Source organism: Candida theae, assembly GCF_024610275.1.
Source record: "Candida theae strain CBS 12239 chromosome Unknown scaffold27, whole genome shotgun sequence".
Classification (NCBI taxonomy): Eukaryota; Fungi; Ascomycota; class Pichiomycetes; order Serinales; family Debaryomycetaceae; genus Lodderomyces; species Lodderomyces theae.
The window spans coordinates 122525-143038 of record NW_026261492.1 but is presented as its reverse complement, the minus strand read 5'-3'; the positions used below and the strand labels follow the sequence as shown (position 1 = coordinate 143038).

General features: G+C 40.3%; 6 protein-coding genes across 6 annotated transcripts; 1 reads left to right on the top strand and 5 right to left on the bottom strand. All coding sequences in view use genetic code 12, as the record gives it.

The window, feature by feature from the left end:
* Positions 1–176: 176 nt before the first annotated feature.
* On the top strand, positions 177–1583 carry KGF57_005066 (RBR-type E3 ubiquitin transferase; the record flags this gene model as incomplete). The annotated part of the gene is made up of 1 exon (XM_051754642.1): positions 177–1583. One exon carries the CDS (start codon positions 177–179, stop codon positions 1581–1583), a length of 1407 nt encoding a protein of 468 aa, XP_051606513.1.
* A 31-nt stretch (positions 1584–1614) lies between these two features.
* KGF57_005065 (uncharacterized protein) lies at positions 1615–3423 on the bottom strand (the record flags this gene model as incomplete). The annotated part of the gene is made up of 1 exon (XM_051754641.1): positions 1615–3423. The coding sequence occupies one exon, from the start codon at positions 3421–3423 to the stop codon at positions 1615–1617; it is 1809 nt and encodes a 602-aa protein (XP_051606512.1).
* Positions 3424–3804: 381 nt separating this feature from the next.
* Positions 3805–5027, bottom strand: KGF57_005064 (uncharacterized protein; the record flags this gene model as incomplete). Its single annotated transcript, XM_051754640.1, has 2 exons — positions 3805–4584; positions 5010–5027. The coding sequence occupies 2 exons, from the start codon at positions 5025–5027 to the stop codon at positions 3805–3807; spliced, it is 798 nt and encodes a 265-aa protein (XP_051606511.1).
* A 401-nt stretch (positions 5028–5428) lies between these two features.
* On the bottom strand, positions 5429–10864 carry SEC7 (Arf family guanine nucleotide exchange factor; the record flags this gene model as incomplete). Its single annotated transcript, XM_051754639.1, has 1 exon — positions 5429–10864. The coding sequence occupies one exon, from the start codon at positions 10862–10864 to the stop codon at positions 5429–5431; it is 5436 nt and encodes a 1811-aa protein (XP_051606510.1).
* A 235-nt stretch (positions 10865–11099) lies between these two features.
* FAS2 (trifunctional fatty acid synthase subunit) lies at positions 11100–16736 on the bottom strand (the record flags this gene model as incomplete). Its single annotated transcript, XM_051754638.1, has 1 exon — positions 11100–16736. The coding sequence occupies one exon, from the start codon at positions 16734–16736 to the stop codon at positions 11100–11102; it is 5637 nt and encodes a 1878-aa protein (XP_051606509.1).
* A 901-nt stretch (positions 16737–17637) lies between these two features.
* On the bottom strand, positions 17638–18855 carry KGF57_005061 (uncharacterized protein; the record flags this gene model as incomplete). The annotated part of the gene is made up of 1 exon (XM_051754637.1): positions 17638–18855. One exon carries the CDS (start codon positions 18853–18855, stop codon positions 17638–17640), a length of 1218 nt encoding a protein of 405 aa, XP_051606508.1.
* Between the last annotated feature and the right edge of the window lie 1659 nt (positions 18856–20514).

Genomic DNA, 20514 nt, shown 5'->3' with positions numbered 1-20514 from the left:
TGGGAACGCGTCAAAAGTTTTCACCCTTTTGGAAAAGGCGTCCATTAAGAGTGTACGTGGGGATGGATGATGCAATGTATTTGAAGGAAGCTGTTTTGTTTTTTGTTTTTTTCTTTTTTCTTTTTTCTTTTTTTTTTTTTGATTTGACTCATTTCGGAGTAAAGAACCAACTGAGTATGGACGATGATATGGAATTTTCCGAAGACCCAAATGTACAAGAGCTACAGTCGTGCTCTCTCATCTTTGATAAACTAAAAGTTGACTACACCAAGCTTGCAGGGTCCATAGAGTTGCCATTGCAAGTGGATGAGGAAAAGTCTGTAACTTTGATTCAAAGAGGAGCAGAGGGACGCGAATCACTATTGGCATCTAAGAAGGTCAAGTTTTTGCCGCCTATTCAGCTACAGTTCAATTTACCAGGTGGATACCCTGATTCGAAACCACCAACGATTAAACTATCATGCTCCGTATTGAGCCAAAACACCATCCGGGAGGTTGAAGAGCAGTTGCTTCAAATTTGGCAAGACTACAAAGATCGAGTGGTGTTTAGTCTCATTGATCACTTACGAGAACGGTCGCAATCCTGTCTAGACGAGCTACTACCTCACCGTATTGAAGTTTCCGATTTCGATCAATACAATGACATTGTGGAATTTGATCTCAGAACCAGGGAAAAAAAGTTTTGCAGTCAAACGTTTGATTGTGAAATATGTCAAGTTGGACACAAGGGGCTGAGGTGCACACAGTTTGATGACTGTGGACACGTATTCTGCAATGATTGCTATATAGCGCAAGGAGAAGTAGATAAAGTACATTGTCCAGAGTACACTTGCACCAAGAACCACATCACCACAAGAAATAATTTGATGAAAATGGAAACCTGGACATTAAAAGATGAAGGAGTGAGAGAAATGGTGATGAAGATGTTCACCCCACCTGTTTCAACAAGTAAGCTTAGAAAATTGCTTACCGCTGAATCCATACAGCGATATTTGAGCCTTTTCAAGAAATCGCAGTATGAATTTATTGGCAAGCTTTTACCGAGCAGGCTCGTTGAGTGTCCTCGAATCGGTTGTGATGAGGTTATTTTTCGAGAAGATTTGAATGAAAAGTTGGTCATGTGTCCAAAATGCAAGTATGCATTCTGCAATGATTGTCGAAAATCTTATCATGCAAGGTTCAAGGCATGCGTAAGAGTTGGAGACGATAATGGAAAGTATGGAGGAATAGCAATAGATGATTTGGAAGCGTATAACCACATGGCACAGGGATCGCATGAGAAGAAGATTTTGAATGCAAAATATGGCCGAAATAAGATATTGAAAGCTGTTGATGAGTACACTATGGACAAGTTGTTTGAACAAATGTTGAAGCAGGGTACCGATCTCAAAGAATGTCCTGGATGTGGTGCTGTCATTGAGAAATTTGAAGGATGTAATAAAATGAAGTGCAGTGAGTGTCTTACATGTTTCTGCTTCAATTGCGGAACACAGACAGATAACTCATATGACCACTTCACCGATCCACAATCACCTTGCTACAAATTATTGTTCTTTGGAATGCCAGGGGTCGAAGATGACTGAAAGAAGGAAGAAAGGCATGTTTTATTCCTATTTAGTCGCTTTTGGGCCTTTTGTGTGGCCTAGCATACCTATAGCATTCCCTATATAGTCTCCGTCTTCTAAACTCATAAACGATGTCCAGATGCACGACTCCCTCCATGTTATCGTATATCCACCCTTCCTGCTCATTATCCTTGACTATAAACAAGTCTGGTTTCAAGTTTCGTTCCTCAATAAACGTTTTTGGATTGGTATCCAACACCCACTTGTTAACAAAACCCATATCGAATTTCCAATCATGGGGTGGTAGCACCTCTGACAAGTACTCAACTCCCTGAGGTCTCTTCCCTGAAGTCCTGGTTTTGTTCTCTGTGTCGTACATGGTGGTGGAGTACCGATAGAAAGACCAGTCGTGTTTCAAAATGCTTTTGATTTGCAATTGGAATACTTCCACTATCCTCACCTCTGGAGCATCGTCAACGATGATGTCATCACGATCAAACTTTTTCCCGTCATTGAGAAGATCATCAATGAAAGTTGACTTGGTTTGCAGCTCGTCTGAGCCTTGCAGTTCTGGATGCTGGCTCAACTCAGCCTCCTTGTCCTCTTTTGCTTTTCTTGCCCGAGCCTTCCTGGTATTGCTCATGTCAACCAAATACTTTTTGGCCTTTGGATGGCACAAAATTAATCCTACCCAACCGGATTGGATAAAAATTGCTCTCCATGGAATGAATTGACCAAGAAACAAAGTGGCAAAAGTGGCAAGTAAAACACCATAAAATATAAAAGTTGACAATCTTTCATCCTTGAATCCAGCAGTCTCGAAATAAAATTGCTCTCCTTTATCCATGCCTTTGATCAAGTCTGAAGTCAAGTTTTGGAAATCTCGCAAATTAATCAACAAGTCCAAATTGGATTTTCTGTGTTTTGCAGTCTCTTTCTTCTCCCTTTGACCAGTGCCACTTTTCGCTTCACTAGAGTTCACTTGAGTCGACGAGATGGTGATTTCGGATGCCTCGTCAGATATTGAGTACCCCGACGACGCAATCTCCGCATCCTCCTTTAGGTAGTCTTCATCAACCATATCTTCCACAATACTAGACTCGGAGGTGGAGTTGAAAAAACTGAGCAAGGATTGTCCTCTTTTCTTTACTTTAATCAAATCGAGGCGTCTTGGTGGGTGCCTGTGAACGTACCCAGGTATAAGAACACCAAAAAGAAGAAAAATTAGAGGGTATGCAATGATTAAATGTGGCCAAAGACAGGCTGCAGTATAGAGCACAAGAACACTCAATGTCTTTGTTGGCTGTTTCCAAGTAATGACATATATCAATGCATACTGTAGTGCAAAAAAGTTTGACATTTTACTGGCCAATTTCTTCACATTCGATGCCAAAGTTCCAATTGATAATCCAGGTCTTTTGTTTCTTTCAGGATCACGTAACCGTTTTTCAAAAATCTCTCTTTCCGGAATATCTTCTGGCAAAGTAGACTTGAGCAATTTTTCAATTAAACGATCAGCAAAGTGGCTATTAGTGGACGATGACGCCTTGCTTTCGTTATCCTCGGCTGAATCGGGCATGGATGCGATATGTTGAATATCCTCAGCCGTCAAGTTCGATGGCAATCCCCTGCCATTATTGGTGTTGAACCTTTCCATCCCCATTTCCAAAAGAGTGGTTGCAGTACTTGCAGCAAGAGCTCTCCTGCTTCCGGGTTTTTGTTGAGCAATGTTGTTACCCCTTTGTACCGCGCTGTTCACTAAACCAAGTGCGATGTCTCGGTAATGCTGTTTCGATGAGGACTCGCTCGAAGAGTCCGGAGGGAAAACTTCTTGATACTCTTCTTCCTCTTTCGACATATCTTGTAGGCCACAGATCTGTCTTTAAAAAGTAATCGCAATCGAAAGAAGGAAAAAAAAAAGAAAAAGAAAAAGAAAAATGAGTGTGGGGATGTGATAAAATCGCACTTTTGGTGCAGCCTGGACTTTTGGTGAGCATATGACAAATTGTCGAGTACACAGTGCAACTAGCGGGACTCACTTTCCCCCCCCCTAACAAGAGTTCGTTGGATCCCTTCGGTCTACCTCTGCGAAGCACACCGCACTGGGGGAGGGGGGTGGTTGTTGCAGCAAGTCGGCCTTCAGTAGCACATCTACATATAAAGAGTCACTCGATGAAATGACATGGCGGTTTCATTGCAATTTAAATATAAAAATATACACTTTCAAAAAAAAAGTCAATTACAAAGATGGGAAATCTCTTTCATTGTAAGATTTTCCGCCTCTGAGACCACCTCTGTTGCCACCTCTGCTTCCACCTCTGCTTCCACCTCTTGATCCTCCTCTCTTTCCACCTCTAAAGCCACCTCTTGGTTCTTGTGGTTGCTCATCGGCAAAAACGGTTTCAACTTCCAAGAAAACCTTTTCCTTTGGGGCCTTGGACTTGGTCTTCTTTTGATGAGTAGAAGCAAAGTAAGCTTCTTGAGTCTTTTCAATCTTTTCTTCAGAATTCCATTTCTCTTCAGCACCTTCGTTGGCTTTTCTCAATTTCTTAGCTCCGTCCAACTCCTTTTGCTTTTGCTCTTGTTCGGCAAGGTACTCTTGAAGAGACTTCTTTGGAGTGGTGTCAACTTCCTCTTCGGCTTCTTCTACCAAATCGTGCTCAGCATCCTCGGTTCCTTCAACTTCACCTTCCAATTCTCTAGACTCAGAGTTACCCCAACCTTGTTTGATCTTCTTTTGGGAGTCGGTCTTTCCGGTTCTTGAGTGACGGTCAAATGGTTTCTTCTGGTGTTTGGTAGCAGTAGATTGTGGAGGTGGGACATCCTTGTTACTGTTCTTGGTTTTCAAAGCACCTTCATTACCAGTTGGCTTGGACTTCTTCTTAGCTTTAGTAGGGTCAGCTGATGGTGGAGGAACGTCAGACTTCTTGGAGGAAGTGTTCTTCTTTACAACCTCTTTGATTGGGAGACTGGCTGTGTTGTCTTCCTCAACGTCGTTACCCAACAAGTCGTACAAGTTCTGGTAGAATAAGTTAGTAACACTGTGCTATTACGCCTTTGTTTGAAGTTTGTTGTTTATTATCTGAGGGGAAGAAAATTGGACGAGATAAATTAGGAAAACTTGACTTTCGTCGAGCGCAAATTGGCAGCGTGATCACACGAGAGAGCAAATTGCCCTCTTGTCCAGTATGGTCAATTGCAAACCGTATCCACTTGATAAGTTATCTAAGGCAGATTGGCACAGTGTCATTTTGGAATCACCCCTGAGAATGACCAAACACTTTTGCTACCCTCAAATTGGACTCACACACAAGGCTGACCAAGAGAAAGAAAATAACTCTCCAAACATTGCTCTCTCACTTTGCAAAGTCAATTGACACACAATTCTAGCCCAACAAACACAGAAACAGTGAAAAAAAAAAGAGCAAGAAAGAAACAACATACTTTGTTTTGAAAAGACATAATGTCAATATAACTGGGAATCGTTTGCTATTTCAATAAAAGGAGTGCAAATTGAAACTCTTTTTTTTTTTTTTTTATTATTTTTTTTGAAAATTTCAATGGAAGAAAAAAATTTTTTTTGTTGTTCAATGAAAGACAGAGATACAGAGAGAGAGAGAGAGAAGTTTGTTGAAAGAAATGAAAATTTTCTGTGACTTCTGAATTTGCGCTTATATGCAGAACAATTCTTTTACGGCGCTACCGGTGATGCTTTTCTACATTAGGATATGATCTTGTAAGAAGGGAGGTGGGGGTACATATGCAAGCAATGTCGGACGCTGTGTGCCCAGCTACATAGAATCACCAGAGTCTTGCTCTATCATACAAGCTAAAAATCTTCCCGTTTAATCATCGCCTCTGGTCTATTTCGAATCTTCAATCTTAACAAAATCAACTCCGATCCTTGCTAAAAATACTCGTATTGCAACTCTTAAATCACTTGCCATATTCTTTGACATCAACTCCAAAACCAACCTGTACATTACAGGACCATACTTCTTGAAATCATCATCATCCAACTCGACGTACCCTTCATATATCTCAATCACAACTGGCTTCCAAGTACTGATATTTCTTTGTTGATTGGTCTCATCAAACTTCAAATAATTTTCAACAATCGACACGCACAATGCGTGCAACTTTGTCAAAATTGTCTTTTTGTCTCCAGGTGATGCTTTGTCGTCATCACAATACAAACGGAACATTATGTTGATGTAAACTGCCGACGATGACGACTCCTGCTTCAAAAGGTTCGGCAAGCGCTCAATTACACCCGCATTCCATAATCTAACCCTCAAATCATAATCGTCATTGAAGGATTTGGCAAACAGATAAGAGCCATTCAAATAGTCAGCCAACTTCATCAATTGTTCAAATGGGATGTTGTCGTAAAATAAATCATTTTCAAATAGCTCAGACAAAGTTTGGATCAAAAGCAACTGCAAAACACTTTTCACAACAATCGACGATTTTTCTCGAGACTTTTTCAATCTAACCTCATTATCATCAAGTAGCTCTTTCTTCAATTGAGAATCGTCCTCTCCATTTCCAGTAATAGATAGACCATCCTCTCGTCCTTCATATAACGGATCCAAGGTGAAAAGCTCTTTAGCAGTGGTGAGCTCAAACAAGCTAGCAAATGCTTCGGAAATTTCATCCCATTGTGAAATGCTAAATTTGGCCGAGTTGTCAATCAACAAAGTGGTGAGGCACTCGCGCCCTATTCTTGCAATAGTATCATTTTCCTGGCAGATACAAGATATTATCAACTTCAAATAATCACTCAACATGTGACTCAATTCCGTGAAATAATGTGTAAACAAATTAATCATGCTCTTCAAAGCTTGAATGAGCGTTGTAGATAGCCACACTGACAATTTGTCATTCAATTCATCCAAACTCAATTCCCAATGGGTTCCCAAAACTTGAAACATTGGGAATAACAACTCGCGACTGATTAAATCCCAAAAACTTTGATCAAAATACTTTCCATATTCCATAATCAAGTCAAACAAGCTTTTCAACGCTCTTGATCGCACTTCCAACTCTTCGCCAGTCATGATGACATCGTAAAAGCCAAACAAAATGGGGAACCAAAGCTTTTTCAACGACTCACTCCGATCGGGATGTTCAGCATTGTCATTTTCCTTATCAAACAAACTGTATTGAGCAATCTCATGAATCAATCTGGACAAGACATCCAATGACAACAAACTTACCCGCTGATATCTTTCATTCTTGGTCAACGTGGTGAAACAAATAACCAAATCGGAAAACGAGTCCTGCCTCTTTACTTCCTCAACGTACTCCTTATTGATCCAAATAGCCATTTTGTAACTCTTCATCACCAAAGTCTCCTTGTTTTCCTTTGCAGCAGCTGTAAGAACATTGAAAATGGTTTTCCATCCTGATTTAATTTGAGATGCTCTGGCTAGTATCATATTATTGATACACTCAAGCACCATGTCCTTCACTTCCAATGATCGATTATGTATAATCACATACTCAAAAGGTTTGAGAAACTGTTTTTGGAACTTGAAATTTGCCAACTCTTCAATTTCGAAAAATCGCATTGAAAGTTGTCTTAATGAATCCAATGCAAAAAACAGAATCGATGGGTTCGAATGGCATCCCAACGCATTGAAAGTTTCGCCCATTGTAGCCCAAAGTTGCGACCACTCCAACCGAATTCTATTCATGTTGTAATAACAAATGTCGACAAATTTCTGTAGTGAAAATGTTCGCGGGTTGGAGCTTTGTCCCGATGAATCAATCTCTCCCCTAGCAACCTCTGACAAAGCTTTCACAAAGTCAACGATGCTGCCTCCATTTAATTTGGCACTATTGGTAAAGACTTTGTCAATAGCCACTTCTAAATCTGTCTTCACCAATAATCTTGCAACTTCGGGAGAAAGATGCTGGTTATGAAACTTGTTTGCGGCTGATTGAGCAGGCGTTTGTGAAGTGAAAGAGCTAAAGAATCCAGTGCTCGTGCTTGTTCTCGTACTGTCGGTTGATCCTCGAGTGATAAGCTTCGAAGTTGTTACATCGGGTATTGAATCTTTATCCACTCCTTGCGCAATCAACTGTAATCGCTCAACTTGTGAGATTGATGTCAATATCTGATTCCATGCCGAACCTAAATGGTCACCCTCGGTAACTGCCAAGTCCAACATTATATAAATGGCATCCACATTCTTTGGCTTCATTTCTTCAAAGTTGCTCAAGTTTTGAAACTGTACCAACGCACCAATGAATGAGGCTCGTGCGTAATCCAAATCAAACATGCAAGCAATTCGTATTGACAACTTGATTCCCTCTAAACAAGCCCTTGTCACCACATCGTCGTCATATTCTTTGAAAGGAGGTGTTAATCCAGCTAAAATGGACATCCACAACGTATCAAAGATGGACTTCACATGCAACACACTAGTGGCCGCGTAGAACATGACATCCAGGTCATCAACTTTCGCTTTCTTTCCTAAATTCTTCATCAATTTCTCGGTCTTGGTTGACATCTCCTTTGACGCAAACATGTAAGCTTCACGTGCTAGATCACGCCCTCCAAAAAATCCAATAGACTGAGAGGAAGGAGCAATTTGTAAATCACCTGCGATAAGTGCTGCGTGTTGTTCTGATTGTAACTTGATCTCATTGTTCAAAATTTCGTCATAGATCTTCTGTAGCAACTCCTTAGGCAAATCCTTTCCATCATCAATACCTGAGTTGTTCATGACAAAATTTTCAAGAGTCATTCTATTCTTCACTTGTGGCGAATGAAGGTCAGTGTTTAGCATGATTACCGAGTATCCTAAAATGTATGCTGTGTCTGCATTTGCAAACATGCGTGGATTTCCCTTGACAAATCGTTCGGCAAACTTTAACAAAAATCGATCAATCTTTTGTGCTTCTCCTGGTAATCTAAAGGATTGCAAAAATCGCCTCATTGAGTCAACAAACTCTGCATTTTCGAAATCCATTTGGTCTACAAATGCGTGCATGATGGCAATGTTTTTATCATCACCTTCACCAAGGTACTCACCAATAGTAGCCTTGTCAAGACCATCAGTTTCTAAAAGAAAGCTTGCAATGTCCTCAGGGGTGTCTGACTTGATGAAACCCTTGTCCAAGAAATACCTAATCCCCTTTTTGGCCCTTTGATTGAATTGTTTTATTCCTTCAAGTAATGCCTTTTTCCGTTGCTTTTGATTTTCAAACTGTTCAATCTTGTCGGTTTCTGTCTTATTCAAATCATCACCATTGACAAAAGAGGCATTTCTTGTAACGTTCAGTGACGTATTATTTGAGTCAGAACGGTTGCGATTCAACGACAAATACGACTCACTACCTTGTTCCATGATTTTCAACTTATTGGGATTCAGCATACCCTTTTGTGCCCATGAGTGTAAGGAGCGCAAGAAGGCAACGGAACAACTTATTGATGTCATTTTCAAGGCATACTCCAAAGGAAACAACGAATAAACAGTTGGCTCTGGTGGCTTGGATGACATTGTACTACTGGTTAGATTTGCCACTTTGCCAACGTCATAAACTGCAATACCACTCCTTCTATTTTCTCTAAAGGCGTACTTTTGTTGAGGTGTAACCTCTACGCGTTGCAAGGAAAGTTTGGTCAAATAATCAATGATTCTCTCGCACATGTTGGGCATATTACTATCACAATCGTAGTTTAAATAAAATTCAATGATACACCTCGAGTCGTTGCAAATCCTCTCGATTATTGCCAACAAATAACGTTTCTGGTGCGCACTTGATGTTTTCATTTCAGCCACTGGAAAGTAAATTTCATCCCAAAAGACAGGAATCTCCCTTTTGAATTCGGATCGCAAATTCGAGATTATGATCCAAAAGATCTCCAAAGATAATTCAAATACCGGAGCTAAATCGGATGCGGCGTTCTTGGATAATGCTAAATTGATATATTGTCTCACGGCATTTATTAAGCGAACTTTCTCATTTGCATTTGGCGATAAAATAACCACGTCGTGACTCAAAAAGATTTCGATATGCTCTTTAAGAATTGTGTGGATTATGTGCAACGACAAAAGTTTAGATCTCACTGAATGCGACTTCATATCAACCGTTGTGGAGTCCAATGTCTTTATAGAAAGCTTGCACATGGCTCTGAATACCAAAAATGCATCTTTTACTTCCAAATCCTGATCATCCTCTGTAGCGCTACTAGCTTCATTAACTCTGTCATTGTCGTTTAAGGAGTCATTGATCCGCTCTAATTGTGATAGCGTCAATCTCTCCTCTTCTTTATCCTCTGGAAGACTCACATTTTCAGTTGACTCGAAATTCAACTTTGAAGTATTTGCACTTTGACTTCGGGATTTTCTCGACTCCTCAACTCTAGTAAAAATTGCTCCAATCACTTGAGTCAAGATTCCTTGAGCAACAGCTTGATTCCTAGCCGTCAAAGAAAAAATAAATACATTATAAATTTGTCTCACAGCTTGCAACAAGGAGGCTCCATGACAAGGCATCAAAAGTATTGAGTGCATCAATGCACGAACTACCTGCAATTCCAACTCCGGGTCCGTTCCTTCACCTTCAAAACAAGACGATATTACACTAACCGACTCATCAGTAAGCTTCTTTTTCTCTGCAGCATCATCAAACTGGGCGTAATCAAATAACTTTGCAAACAAATCAACCGCTTTTGATTTCAACTCAATGCTACTGGTATCACAGCAAGCCTTTAGTGCATTGAATATAAGATACGGTTCTTTTTCTTCCGCGGTGCTTAGCGAATCAAGTGCACGCTGAACCGAAGCTTTCAATTGCTCGTTCTTTTTAGCTTCCTTTGACGCCAAAATTGAATCAAAGCTCTTTTTGAAGATCTGCGAGTTGTCCACAGTTGCACTGGAAGCAATTGACAAAACTGAGATTTGTCGTCTATGGTTTGAGCTTGCAGGAGATTGAGGAACCGCCGGACTACTCACGGGTGTATCTACTGGCGTCGATTGTGTAATTGTGTGTTCAAAATTGTTTGCATTTGAATCGTTATCAATTTGTGTCGGCTTCTCACCATCAGTGGATTCGTCCACGACGCCTTGTCCATTTGGTTTGTCCTGTTCTGTTGTACTGCCTTCAACGTATCCATCAGGTTTGGCCTTGTCTGATGGATGTTTATTGTCAGGATGTTCTGCCTCGCCATTAGTGTTCCTGTCCCCCTTCCCTTGAGAATGATCAACAGCCAGCTCCAATTCCTTCGACTCGACTGGCTCTTCTTTAGACCCATTCGCCGTCTCTTCTTGCTTCTCGGTGGTCATCTATTGGGAACTGTCAAGTATGATGGAAGATTGGTTAATGATTTTATCAGTCAACTCTGTTTGTTTTTCTCTTTTAAAAAACAAGATCAATTATTTTGTTGGTACTTTGAATTTTTTGATTGTCTAATATTTTTTTTTTTTTATTTTTTTTTTTCTTTTGCTTACACCGATTAGCAAAATACATTCTTCAAGTTACTAAAACACGTCAATATATTCAACACTTCTCTATACACGTTTAAAATTCACTAAGGGCGACAGCAGTAGCTTGGAAATCGTCATGAGAAATTGAGACACTCACACTCTTCACTCCTGCGGCATTTGCAGCTGATTTGGCGTCTCCATTCAATACAACTTTTGGTGCACCATTTCCATCTCTAACAATTTCAATCTCCTTCAAGCTTGCGCCACCACCTTGAGATTTAACTCCCAAAGCTTTGAAAGTGGCCTCTTTGGCTGACCAGGTTCCGGTGAATGATGCTTGTGGGTTGGCCGAACTATGGCAATACTTGATCTCCTCTGGAGTAAAGTTTCTCTCCAAAAAGGTTTCATTATCAATGTTCAATTCTGACAACAATTCAACATCTACGCCAACACCCTTGGATGACTTGTTCAAAGATGATAAAGCTTTGGCAGTGGCATTGGAGATGTCGCTCACATACGATTTATCTGACTGAATTGATTTCTTTGAAAAGGCAAATTCATTCTTTGTTTGTGAAACCCTGGCCAATGGATCCAAGTAAACATCTGCAGTCAATTCATCAGCGTAAGGAGCTTTATCCTTGGCAACAAACATGGTGTTTCTTGTGATTGCATTGTGCATGTAGCGGTAGGTCTTTTTGTTTCTGGCTGTAACCCTCTTGGCATAGTCTTCATAAGTTGACTTGTCCAATACAGCATACAAGTAATCAGGATGAACGACAATAGCTTGTGCACCTTTTTGACCAAATCCGAAAGAAGTAACAGAAACAGCCTTGATACCGTCTGTTTGAATGGACCTGGATGGGTACAAGACATATTCGTATTGCTCCAAAACCTTGTCAACATTATCAGCGTTTCTGTTACCAGGCACAATACCAGATTCCAAGATTTGAATAGCACCATTCAACATCCAAGCACCGGCAGCACCTTTTGGATGACCAGTTAAGTATTTTTGGAACACACCAAACACTGGGTTTCCTTCAGATCTACCCAAATGTTTCATCATGTTGTCTATGGTTGCTGACTCGTTCTTGTCATTTGCAACGGTCGAAGTACCATGGAATGAAGCTACTCCAATATCATCGATTGTCAAGTTGAACGTTGCCAAGGCCCCTCTCAATGGAGCAATTCTAGGATCAGACTTGTAGAAGGAGTTACCCCACTGTTTCTTTGCATCTGCAACTTGTCTTTTAGACTCTCTGTAAATCTCCTCTGTTCTTTCTCTCATAAACTCAGCCTCGGAAAACTCTTCACCAAATTCTTCTTTTGCCAATTCAGCTTCTTCTTGCAAGTAGTTGAGTTCTGAAGCCTCCCAGGACTTGATTTGGTCCAATCTCTTTGATAATTGTCTCTTTCTGTACTTGACGTTCAACAATGGCGATGGGTATTTCAAGTTTCCATGGTGTTCTCTAGCAGTGGTCAAGATACCTTTACCTGGAGCAGGGACTGATCTTCCAATCTTGTCTGTTGCTGTTGCTGACATTGCCAAAACGGCGTGAATTGGAACACCCATCTTTATTGCCAAATCAGCAGACATAATAACTTGAATACCAGACCCTTGAGCCTCCATAAACCCATTTCTGGTGGTTGTAGTTGGCCTTGACATTTCCTTTGGTGTTCTTCCGTGCTTGAATTCATTAATTGCGTTCGATGTAGCATTCATATTGGCGAATTCGTACGAACCTTCCTCTTGGAAATCGTCGTAACCACCAACCATAACAACCTTGGCCTTTCCAGATAAAATGGTCTCAATACCAATGTCAACAGACTCCACAGCGGTGGCACAGGCACCCACAGGTGTCTTGATAGGACCCGAAGCAGATAACAACAACATATTGACCCATGCAGACATGGTGTTGATAAAGGATTCTTGCAAAATATCGTTTTGAACTGGTTTGTCGGCATATCTGTCTCTAAACATTCCTCTCAAAGCACTAACACCACCCATACCTGAACCTGAACAGTTACCAACTTCAGAAACGTGGACGTACTTGTAAAACTCGTATGGATCAGTGATACCTGCTGACAACAACGCTTCAACTGTAGCAACCAAAACATACAAAGTGATTGGATCCACTTGGTTAATTGTATCTTCTGGAATACCATAAGTACGCGCATCCCAACCAGTGGGGATTTGACCAGCCACCAATCTATCAAACCTCAATGCTTTTGGAATAAACAAAGTTGCACCTTTCAAAATTCGAACACTGTATTCACCACTTTCCTCAATCTCGGAAATTTCACATTTGTCACCATGTTCGTGTTTGTATTGCTCAGCAGTCTCTTTAGAGCACTCAAATGGTTCCAAGTCGTGTTGGATAACAACTTCTTGGATCATCTGCTTCTTCTTTGGATCGTAACCGTTGAACAACTCAGGTTCAATCAATCTTATACCAGAATGTTCCAAAATCTCTTCCTCGTATTTGGCCTTGATATCCTTGTCATCAATTGGAGTTTGTGTCTTTGCGTCAATCCATCCAGAATAAGGCTTGCCTTTCAAATTACCATTGTGGTACTTGATCATACCCATAATCCAGGCCATTTCAATAGCACCTTCGAGGGAAAATTCACCTTTGGATTCCATCTCCCATCTCGTTCTTGCGTTACCCCATGGACCAACTTCAGCAAATCCTGTAACCACCACAACATTTTCCAAATCCAACATACCTTCCAAATCCGGAGCAACTTGTTTAATGTCTTCATAAGATTTCAAGGTTGGGAAGTCGAACTTCATATTTGCTCTAGGCTGAACAGTAATCTTGTTGTAGTTTAAATCAACATTTTCACCATTGATAACCTTTTGCTCGACTGCCGATTCTATTGAAACAGCTCTTCTAATATCCGCAGTCTCGGTCAATTCATTTCTCAACTTGGAAGTGAATTCTTTAAGGTTGTCAATAAATTGCAAACCACCATTCAAATCTGCCATAACCGGCTCTTCTTGACACAAGTTGACAATTTCAGGAGTCAACAAACCTAAAATGTTGAAAGCCATTTCCTTTTGGGAAAAGGTTCTGACTCCCAACTTTTCAATACCTTCTGCAATGATGTTGTTTGCACTCATCAAACCAGTACCTCTTGTCCAACCAATGATAGCACCACAAATGGTCAACTTGGTTCCCCAATCTTCAGAATACCATCTATTGAACAAAGTCTCCAACGAAATCTTTGACTCAGAGTACAATCCATCGAAACCGAATGTACCGTGGTTTGGAGACAAGGGCAAGATACATTGAGCTGGCCTGGTATCTGTTGTCTTTTTGGCTTTCACTGCACCCAACAACCTCAAAAGGTTTGTCAACATGATTCTGTGAGCAAATTCAGACTTTGAGTCAATATTGTCAATTCCATTACCATTTTCTGGGATTGCTGCAAATGGAATGATAACATCCAAGTCCCAACCTAAACCACCCTTCTTTGGATCGTTGTATATGTACTCGACCAATGCATCGACATCTTGTTTGGAACCTTGGTTGAATGGAACAACAATCAAGGTGGATCCAGCAGCACCATAACGAGCATACATGTTTTGGTAATACTCTGTAACCTTTTTGGAGTAACGTGAGGTGGTGACAACTACTTTAGCACCACCGCTAATCAAGCCTTGCAAAATTTCTGCTCCAATGGATCCAGCACCAGCTCCAGTAACCAATACGTACTTGTCCTTGAAAGTTAAACCATTAATAGCGGCGGATTCCAAGCCATCCAAATACACAGATGACAACTTACGATCGTATTCCCAGTTTCCACTTTCGGATTTGCTTTGAATATGCAAGAATGGAATCGTCTTGTTTGGAATAGTTGAGGAGACAGGTTGGATAATGGAAGTCTTGTCGGGCAAGGAAGCAATTTCATCATCATCAGAAGCAGTTGATAATTCGTCGTCTTCTGTTGGTGTGTTGGCTCCTGTTGGAATTTCCAAGGCGTCTTGAGTAGTTTTCTCTGTTTCGATCTCGGTGGATCCGGCAACAACTTTCAACAATTGATCATACACTTTTTGTAATTCCAATTTGCTGTCCCTTGACGCTTGCTTTGAAATTGCTTTGTAAACTCTGGCCAAATCTTCTTGGATTGTTGACTGTTTCATCTTTGTCATTGAGCCACCTTGTGCCATTTCAAAAACGTACTGTTCAAACTTTCTAACCGATTCCTTCTCTGCTTCTTCGTAAACAATATCACCTTTAGCACTGACGGTGGTTTTTGGACCAGTGATTCTGCTGACATCTTTAAAAACTGGACTTTGACCCAAAACTTGCTTACAGTTTTCAATCAATTGCTCACCCAATCTCTTTCCCAATTTGTAAGTTTCTCCTCTATAAGTAGGACAAAGGTCAACATGGTACTGCATGAATTTGATTAAAGTTGGGTTTGCCCTATTCATAATCTGAATGCACTGGTTGATTGTTTCTCTATCAACAGAAGTCAATTTACCAAAAATGATATCAAACCACATTGACAATACATCTTGTCTTGCCCAGTTCCAATAAGAGTCATAAGTTCTCGATTTCAATGGGGAAAATACTGGCTTGATACCCTTGGCGTAAAACTCTCCGTGCTCTGCTTCCCACAAATCCAACTCTTGTTGCAAGACTGTAGTTGCCTCTTTTTCTTTGATGAATGCTTTTTCACCCTTGCTTAAATCGACTTGGAGATATCTTGCTAATGTTTCCAATTGTTGTTTAGCCAATTTCTTGTTTTCTGCTGTCAATGCATCCAAAGCAGCACTATCAACAACTGCTGCGCCTGCACCGGAGCTTGCTGCTCCTGCCGAAGCTGACGACAATGAAATTCCAGCATGGCTTGCATATTTTTGAGCCATTGAATCCAAAAAGGATTTAGCATCTGCTTCTGAACCCAACCTGCTAGCTGGCTCATTGCACAAAGCCGTTAACAAAACGGAGTCTTGTCTACCTGGTCCCAAACCAAACCTGGACTCCAAATACTTCCTAGCTGTAGTAATGGAAAATCCACCGGGCATTTTTGAGGACATTAATCTACCAATCAATGAGGTGGAAGTTTTTCCCAAAGACCCGGAAAATGTATCTTGGAACTGTTCTGCCAATTCCTCCAATGGCGTGTCTTCTGGCTTTTCAGGAGTAGACCCGAATTCCTTACCCAAATCTCCCAAAATTTCATTTTGCACAGTAGACTTACCATTCACCAAATCCTTGATTGCTTTTGACATTGGAACAGAGTCCAATGGTTTCTTCAATTTCTGAGCAACCAACACGTGGATCAACAAGGAAGCCTTGACTGGCTCGTCAGGGATAGATTCAACTGGACCTGCGGACGGAGCAACTGCTTGTGGAGTGGTAGCTGTTGCTGTTGCTACTGGTGGTGCAGCGTCATTACTTGAGTCTGTCTTTGGTTCTTCAGCAGCTGGTGGCTCTACTGGATCAGGAGTGTAGTAAATTTCCTTTGCATCTTTAGAGTAGCACAAAACTTGACGTTGTAAAGACAAGGCTGCATCATATGATTGGTATTTTGCCTTGATAGTTCTTGAAGCCATACCAGCCAAAGTTGGTGATGGCCCAATTTCAATGACCCTCTCAGTGTTGTGTTGCTTCAAAAAGACATCTTGAGTCTCGATCCATCTAACTGGGGAAGCGAATTGATAAGCCAACAATTCTGTTAACAAAGTATGTGATAATTCTTGTTCAATTTCCGGCTTCATAGTGAGGTGTACGTTGTTGAAGAAGAAGAGGGGGGAGGGGAGAAATTATGAGAAGCTATCCAGATTTATTCAAGAAAAAGATGGGCTATATATTTAATTCTACTCGTAGCCATCTACCCAAAAATAATTTTTCTTTTTAGTTGGATAAATCGGTATGTTGATGGTTACACAAAAATTTTGTAGTCCGAGAGACAAATTGTTGAAAAAAGGGAAAGGGTAATGGGGGAGAGTGTGAAAAAAAAAAAAAAAAAAAAAAATAGAACTTAGATAAATGAGGAAACAGAGAGCTCAGAAGTATGTTGCTACTCTCTGAGTGTGAACATCTTGTCTATCAAGAGAGGAAAAGGTGTTGTTAGAGGTTATCAGGGATACAACACTTCCAGTAATCCCATCCCAACAAAATATTGCAGCCAACAACAACAACGAGCACAACACAACACAACACAACACAACAGAAAAAAAAATTAAATTACGCAGTCGTGTTTTGTGTATTAAACTTCTTTTGTTGAGCTGTAGAGTGTGTCGCGTTTTTTTTCTACTCCCAAAAATACGACACGACATTGGCTCACTTTACAAGAAAAAATTTTTCACCAGTTTCAAATCAACACCCAGCTCTTTCCCTTTTTCTCTTCTTCTTTTCCCCAATTATCACCAAAGCTTAATGCCTTCTCGTGTACCCTGTGTGTATTCGGTTACGTTCAGTCTAAAATGGCACGCGAGAACACTTTTGCAAGTTGGGAGAATAACTTTTACAGGTCATCTCCACCCTGGAATGAATCACTTCTTTTTGAGAAGGATCCTTTTTCTATTTTATTTCGGGACTATTACAAATGATCTACAGCTCTGATTGCGCAAGACTAGGAGGATTTTATTGCTCCGCCCCACTTTTGGATCTCTCTCATCAAATCAATGTATTTACAATTTCATCGAAATAACAGCTAAATCTGTCTCTAAATATGACCAGCTGGGCACATTCAAACACATAATTTTTGTTATTTCCGTTAAACATCATCCACTCCAAGTTACTTAAACGACGGTGGTACTCTAAAACAAAGTCTTGGAACTTCAAAAGATTCTGATCCACAGCACACTCCCAGTACTCGTTTGCAATTAGACAATTGTTTCGTTCAGTTGTTTCCAACACGTTTAAGTTGAGAAATTGTAACGATTGTGGAATGAAGTGCAATATTTCAAGAATATCCCTTTCAAGGATGGGTAGATGCAAATACTTCAAACTGGTTAAACGAGACAACTGTTTCAAGCTCGTCAAGTCGAATGTTGAGTGTAGCTCTAGTCGCACGATTTGCGAGGATAGTTTATAAAGTAGTCCATACAAAGATGATTCTGTTTTCAAAGATAATGAATCGAGATTGAGTTTAGTTATAAGCTTGACTATCAAAGGGTCGTCTTCAACGGCAATTGACAACTTCTTCAATGATGCGAAATCTTGTTCAAGTAGGTGGTCTCTTTTATATGTACATTTATCCAATGTCAAGTTCTCAACTTTACTAAAATCGTGCTCCCAATCTGTCAAGTCCACGTCTCGCAAAGTTAAGGTATCAACATTCTGTACACCTTCGAGTTTGCTGTAGACTCCTTGAATCATATAAGGAAACTGCACAAAACAATCTGTTTCAATAATGCCACTCATTGTTCGAATCAGTTGGTTAAACTTCAAATAGCTCACTGGAAATGGGACGCCATGATTCCATGAAAACGTTTGTAACTGAACCATTAAAGGTAGAATCCTTTCAAAGCACTGAAAAACCTCCAAATCTGATATATCAGGTAAGTTGATTATAATGAGTCCCTTTACATACTGGGCATATTTCACAACACACTTTGTAAAAGCTTTAAGCGCAAACACTGACCGGACTCTAGTGCCTCTCAAAAACTTTCCATCGATTTTGTAGACATTACGCTGCTGTTTGAACGTGTTTAGTGATTTGGTATCATAATCAAACAAATGCGGTGATGAATCGAAGATGATAACCGAGTACAAACTTGAACCCAAGAGTTGGCAAAAGTATCGGTTAACTGTCATCAAAGAAAGTTTGTCATTTTGCGGTAAGAATGCCCCAATCTTTTCAACTATTTCTGGTGGAAAGAGGCACAACATCAAGAATTCAGTGTATAGGTCATGAATCATACATTTGTTGAAAAAATTAATGGTGGGGTTTGTAGTGGTTTATAAGCTGGTTTCACAAGAATTAATTTTGCACTAACTCGCAATCCGTCTCGGATTTGCATTTTGTTGCACAAAAAAGTTTGGCCACTCCAATGATCCAATGAGAATTACATAAAACGTATGGTGTCGACTATTGCAAAGGTTATCTTTTGGATGAGACATAACACGGGAACCCTCTTTAAGATCCTGGGGAGTTTCAAAATAACGACAAAAGCATGTTACTATGTTTTTTTTTTTGAGAATGCGTTTTCTGATAAAATTATTCACAGATCAAGCACTTCTACTAGTAGAAGAGGCAGCTGTTGACAAACAATCCAACACCCCTCTGATGTGTCCAGGTCCGACTAAGTCTTTACTTCGAAGACTCTGTTGCTTTTAATTCTGACGGCTAAGTTTAATTGCAACTGAATGCATCTCTAAACAGGCCGTTTCTTCCGTAAAGTGAACTCGAGCTACCCTTTCTACAATCTAATACTCTATGGATGAAGCAAATTGAGGGCCTCCTCTCCGCAAACATGATTTCAACCATTATGACCAATAACGCCTATGGGAATGATAGTTAATGTGTGACCAAATTTGACTCGGTGAGTATATTCTGGCAGAAGTTCTGCTCGAAAACAGCCTGGCTAGCTCAATCGGCTAGAGCATTCGACTCTTATAATCTAGTAATCGAAAGGTTGCGGGTTCGAGTCCCGCGTTGGGCTTTGTCTTTCATCGGCCTGGCTAGCTCAATCGGCTAGAGCATTCGACTCTTATAGATGATATCGAAAGGTTGCGGGTTCGAGTCCCGCGTTGGGCTTTTATTTTTGCTTTTTATTTTTTATCGGCAGAATAGATAATGAGCAAAATGCATTCAATTGTCCTCTCCTTTTTTAAAAAATAAAGTTTTTTGAAGAACCCCGGTTGCCAGTTTCCGCAAGTTGTTGCATGGTCTACTGGATGATATCGGAACTACGTTTTTCTCAATTTGGTGGTTGACAATATTTTTTTCTTGCGAATTTTGCACCCAAATTTGCTGAAACTTCAAGACAAGGAACTAAATACAAAAATGTCATCCTAAGTCTGTTTGATGGTTTAGTTTAGAGTATTAAACGTAATAAAATTTGTAACTTTGACGGGGTTCAAGCCTTGACGTGGAAATAGATTCGAACAAGACGATTCATTCGTCAAAATTCAAGGTATTCAGCTTGATATAGCAACAAGCAAATACAGAGAAGAAGATCAAGCTGTGCTGGGAATGCAAGAAGATGAAAAGAATGAGTAAATTGAGAAGGTGGTCAGTATTCAGTGCTGTCATTACTAAGTTTGCTAATTGCGGAGATTATATCATCGATAGATTCTGCAGGAAATGTGCTAACGTAGCCGGCGTGATTGGGGACTAAACAGTGCATCCATACACACACACCACTTGTAGGTGAGTTTCATCTAAGCTACTTTGGCAAGATGACGGTTTTCTCCATAAGGTCTTGTGCACAAAAGAATGACTGGCTCTTCAAAACAATGTAAACGGCATTTGTGTGGAAAATTAAAATTTGGTTCCGACACACACTCAAGTTTTGTGATATTTTCAAAAGGCACACACAATAGAGA